The 5,529-nt window shown below is 55.3% G+C and overlaps 1 protein-coding gene across 5 annotated transcripts in view; it reads right to left on the bottom strand.

Annotated features, from left to right (window-relative positions):
- Positions 1-1,444: 1,444 nt before the first annotated feature.
- The window catches only part of WDPCP (WD repeat containing planar cell polarity effector), a 142,703-nt gene continuing 138,618 nt past the window's right edge, over positions 1,445-5,529 (bottom strand). For 4 of the 5 annotated variants that reach the window (XM_019612552.2, XM_019612554.2, XM_019612553.2 and 1 more), the window contains one exon: positions 2,248-4,691. In XM_019612552.2, the coding sequence (XP_019468097.1) occupies positions 4,533-4,691 (159 nt within the window). In that variant the 3' untranslated portion in view covers positions 2,248-4,532. The other variant, XM_010706458.3, reaches the window with a different exon arrangement.

The following is a 5,529-nucleotide window of genomic DNA, read 5'->3' as shown; positions in this document are numbered from 1 at the left end:
GTGAATGTGGGGAGGGGGAGGTGGTTTCCTGCCATCTCCCGTGGCCCCGTAGATCCCTCAGCCTCGCAGTGCCCACTCGCAGACCCCAAATCGAATCCCGTGCTCACTCTCCATGCTCTCTCCGGGGGCTCCCAGCAGGACAGGCTGTACGGGGGCACCTCTCTGCGGGTGCAGGCTCCAGGCTGCTTTTAATTAACGCTGCTAATTGGTTTCCTGACCGGGCTGCACCACGTTTCCCTGTGCGGGGTGGGCAAGCACTTCCCAAAAGGGCTGAAACCCCACTGATGCAGCGCTATGCGCTGGGACCCAGGGTAGTTCTGTGCTGAGAGGGGATGCATGGCTCACCCCGGACGGACAGACAGCACGGTGGGCACACAGAGGGATGCTCGGCACCGCGACATCAGCCGCGCTGCCGGCGTTTCCCTGTACCCGCTGCCGGCTGCGACTCGGTGGGAAGGGGAGGGGGATTATTTCTCATGGCAATTTCCACCCTCAAATCCCCATTTATTTTCCAGCCTTGGTCTTGTCTCGGCTCCCACTGCAGCCGAGAGCCCGGCGTGCCCCCAATGTGGGGGGAGCAGAGCACTGGGGTGCTACAGGTGCTTTGGGAAGAGCTGGAGCACTGTTGGGTCGCCCACCCCAGGGCATACAGGTGGAATTGCCACCGCCGGGAGATGCGGGCAGCGAGCATCCCGTGCCACCTGCTGTAGATAGAACAGCATTTACGAGCGGCGTCGGGTTTCTATGCCGGCATATGCTCGTCCCAGCGCCGGTGCCCCAGCAGCCCTTCTTTACGCAGGGAACAGTTGACCCAGCGCCCACCGGGCGCAGTGCCGTGCAGGCAGCGGTGAGCCGCTCTCGGCAGCTCCGGTCATTGTATTGCAGCGGGCGAGAGAGGAGCCCCGTCGCTGCCCTCCACCTTATCCCGTCGCCGCTAATTCGGGCACAAGAGCAGCAGTAACCGCATGTAAAATCCCACATGGGTCTGAGCCCCGGCAGGGAAGTGCCAGCGCCGCTCCTGGTGCAACGCCGTTATCTCGGTCGGGCATCAAAAGCTTTCGGAGTTCGCAGGGGACAGCAGTCCCCGCTCCTCCAGGATGGGACTTTTGCAAGAAAACCATCAGAGGATTTTATGGGGGGAGGTGGAAGGAAAAAAAAAAAGTGAGATTTTAGGAAACGGCGCTTTGCATCTTATGTACATTTCTAGTATCACTTCCTGTATATTTTTAAGCCGAAATCCTCTTAGCATGCAAAGTAAATAGATTATGATATAGCGAAGGATTAGGAATCCCTGTCTGGTGTCGGATTAATCCCTCACACAGACCATCACTCGCGCTGACAGAATCGTGGCTGCTGTTCAGCACACAGCTCTGCGTTCCACGCTGTCCCCGCCGTCCCTGCGCGCCGCCCCACAGCCGGGCTTGAGGCTCTGGGGGAGAACTGCTGGCCGACAGCAAGCACACATCTTTTATTGTGGTCCATACAGGTATTTCGCTCACAAATCGCTTCAGATTTAATAAAAATAAAAAATAAAAACGTTTACAGCTCATCTTCCTTTTCAGGACAGAAAAAACAGTTTTAAGACGATGGTGAGGGGATGGAGGGGGAAGGGAGCCCTGGAACCCGCCCTTACAGCCCTAAACCCGGCGATGCCGCAGGGCTCGCTGCCCTCGGCGCGGTGCGAGGGGGCTGATTGGGATCGGGGCTCCGATGGAACGGTGCTTAAGAGACTCCGCGTCTTATTTTAAAGGCAAAATAATGGTTATTCAGCTGAGATGATATAGCGAGATATGAAAATGGAGAGCATTCTTAGAAAAACGCCGCCGACTGCGAAAGGCACAGAGGTATCCTGAGTGGAGATGTTATCTGCCTCTATCTCAATGGAACGGTTCTCAGAGCCTGAAGTGGAAATTCAAATCTGCTTCCGAGCACAGATTGCTAAAATATATAATATAGGAGCGCTTCTCCGGAGGAGTTTATGGCTGTGCCCGGTGCAACCAGCCCACGTAGTCAGCAGGGAGCTGCAATTACTCCATTTGTTAATGTCAGTGAGTGGCACGGGGACAATGTCACCAAGATGTACTCTGTAAGCACATATGGGGCACGGGCATGCTTGCCATCATAGGTCTTCTTGTCTGCCTGGAGCTGTGCCTGGTGGGCTCTCCATGGACGCCACGGAGTGGGTCACACCAGCCCCAGGTGCACGACTTGGAGAGAGCCTCTGCCCCTCGGCCCCTGCAGGGAGAAAATCAGGACAGCGTGGATGGGGACCTCGCCCTGGTGCTCCCACTGCCACCCGCCCAGGGACAGGGGACAGCCCTGACCTGGCAGCATGGTGCAGGTCATGGCTCCTCACCTGCTCCCCTCTCCCACCCCTCCAGTCCTGGCTGGAGGGTGGAACTTTATATTTTTGTTAACATTTTCATTAAAACATTCCGCCAGCACCTCATGGCCGAGCTAACGTCAGCGGGGAGCCAGCCAGGTTGTCAGAGTGGTGTGGGGATGGCATTTTGCATTCCTAATACGATGCAAATAGCATTGGAGACAGAATATGTGCATGTTACCTCCTCTTTCTGCGCTGTGCCAGTGCACAATGGAAAACTGAGCCCTCTGTTTTTGTACAGGACATGACAATGCGCACCGCAAAGAGAGGGCATTTCATAACACGGGCTAGCGTGCCTGCGAAATGCATGAAATACTTGGAAAGAGCTGCAGCCCAGTGAGTCATTGCTTTCTTTTGAGTTACACAGAGCTGCTGGCTCCCCATGATGCAAGCAGAACCAGGTGTGGAGCTGAACACCCAGGGAAATGTCTGCCTACCCCATCCCAAAGCATTTGGCTCTGCCCACAGGGTGGAAGCAGCCTCCCAGTGTGGAGCAAAGCCACTCTTGTTTGGGATCTGAGGCTGCTGGGTAGGTCCTCACTTCTCCAGGCTCAGGGGCCTGCATGCCCCAGGTTTTATGACTTGTGCTCTGTCTGAAGAGAAGCATTCAACTCCCACCAGCTGAGCACTGTGGACCTACCAGCTTGTGTGTCTTTTGCATACACTCTTTTAAAAAACTTATTTGCAAACCTATCTGGCCTCAGCAAGGCAGAGCTGGTGGTGCGGGTGGGAAGGCTGTGATGTGGCGTTGAGCCCAAAGGGGTGTTTGATGCAAACCAAAGGATGAGGAGCGATCACGGCTGGAGCTCCCTTCTGACATGTGCACCTTTCCCAAAGCAGCACCCAGCAATAAAAGGAGCCATCCTCATCTGATGAGAGTGGGATTTTGTAGCACAGGAAGAGGGATGCCCAGGCAGCGGTGGGGCTGATGTCCCTGGAGGTGTTCGAGGAACATGGAGATGCAATGCTGAGGGACATGGTCAGCGGGCATGGCAGGGACGGGTTGGGGTTGGACTTGCTGATCTTAGAAGTCTTTTCCAACCGTAGTGATTCTATGAACGGGGAGCTGATATCGCAGCAGTCACCGTGAGCAGCTCCTCACCAGGGAAGAGAAGCATGAACAGAAGAGCATGCCCCTGTGCCCTTGAGCTCAGTTCATGGAGCTCTGTGTGTCAATGGGATGGTCCCACCGCTCAGCCTCCTCAGGCCTACTCCCTTTATTTTCTTGCTGTATTAGCAGAAAACAGGAGAAACCTCATCAGGAGGTTGGCAGCCTGCTCCCCAGGGCCTCCACTTGTTCTGCCAGGAGTTTCCTGAAGGCCAGTGGAAATAGGGAAGGAGGAGAGTTGGATGGGATACCACCACAGACCCAGGGTCTGTGCAGGCTGAGGTTGCCTGACCCCAGACCAAAACATGGTTCCCATTTGGCCCCATAGGCAGTGCTCCTTTTGACTGGAAATGCCTCCCTCAGATAGCATTGTGCAAAACCTTTCTGGCTGACGGGGATTCAGCTGAGTGATGGTATATTACAATAATCTTTACAGTCACCAGGCACGTTGCCTTCAGCACCTCAAGTTCCTGTAAATAAGCAAGATTCACCTCCAACATGGAAGCAACGAAGCAGTTGAGATCCATGTTTTCCAGAGATACTGAGGCTGGTAAGCAGGGTGCTGGGCGGCTTGGTCTGACTCCTCTGAGGCTGGGTGCTGCTCCACAGAGGCTCTGACCTAAATAGCTTGCTCAAGATGCTCAGCATGTGGAGTAACGCATGCAGGGAGGGACCTCTGGGATCACCTAGCCCAGCTCTGTGCTCAGAGCAAGGAGATGGGACCAAACACAAACTGCAAGCTGGGACCACCCTCACCCATCACCTCATGTGTGCCCCTGCCCCAGCATGATCACGCCTCTGAGCTGTGTGCTGGAGGGCCATGGTTATTCTCAAGGAAATCAATCTCATCTGACTGCCCGAGCACCGGGCAGCTTAGCTTCCGTCCCCAAGGCTGCCTTCTCATAGCTGAGAGCATGGCAGGCGAGGAGCATTGGGCCCACATCGGTGCATTTCCCACTGGAGACTCCAGGCTTCTTGTGCTGGGTCACTTCAGCATTTCACCACTGCAGAGGTGCACACAACAGATCCTCTCCTTCACAGTCACAGAGATCGTCCCGCAGTACTGACTGTGCAAGGGCTGGGCCTTAGGCGTGCTCCCCTCAGTGGCACTGAGGCTGGCACGGTGAGGGCTCCCTCTGAGGCAATGCACGGGCTGTGGTGGTGAAGGGATGGGGAGCAGGAGGGTGCAGGACTCAGGACCTTGGGGACATGGAGACGGATGCTCTAGTACCGCTTCATGAGGGGCAGCACAGGTCTGGCCCTAAAATGCCAAGTCCAGCACTCTGCCAGGAACCAGAGCTACTGCCGAGCATGGATTTGGGATGAATGTTGGATGGGCAGAATGAATGGAAGCGCTCAGGGTGGGTAACCAGAAAGGAGGGTACAGGGGGCCAGTGTCTACATCAGCCTCCAGAACAGATTTCCAAGCACCATCACAGGTCAGGACAACCTAGCAGCACCGACCTAACATCATGTGGATGGCTCTTCTGCCCCAAAGCAGAGCACACAAAGGGCTCCTTCACCCTCAGCACATCTCGCCTACCCACAGCTCCACACTGCTCACAGCTGCTGTCTTTGAGCTCATTACACAATGCAAGGTCTTTTTCTTGCTGTTCCTCTCTCAACACAACCTGTTCATCTACACAGCCATGGTGACAATCCAACTAACTTTTGGGTTGATTAATTGCTCACATGGGGTGAGGAGCATCCTCCACCCAGCTCAGGAAGAACACAGATCCAACTAACGTCCCCACCCCATCCCTGCAACCCCATCTCACTCCACATTGCATCCTCAGGCCACCAGAGGGGACAGCCCACCACCTTGGTCCCAACATAGTGAACCCAGTCACCCGCTGCCAGCTGCCCCCATCCTCCACCTGGCCTGAACACTGCAGAGGTGGGGCAGGCATGTGTTCTCCAGCACTTCGGGACTGGTAGAACAGCTCTTAGAGCACGATTTCACTTGGCACAGCTTTGCAGTGAAAGAAAGAAAGAAGTGTCATCCCGCTTCGCTGGAAGGTTGAAGCATTTCTTTTCT

The sequence above is a fragment of the Meleagris gallopavo genome, chromosome 2 (assembly GCF_000146605.3).
Source record: "Meleagris gallopavo isolate NT-WF06-2002-E0010 breed Aviagen turkey brand Nicholas breeding stock chromosome 2, Turkey_5.1, whole genome shotgun sequence".
Lineage (NCBI taxonomy): Eukaryota > Metazoa > Chordata > Aves > Galliformes > Phasianidae > Meleagris > Meleagris gallopavo.
Note: the sequence above shows the minus strand (reverse complement) of the source record. Positions and strands in the feature narration are given on the sequence as shown.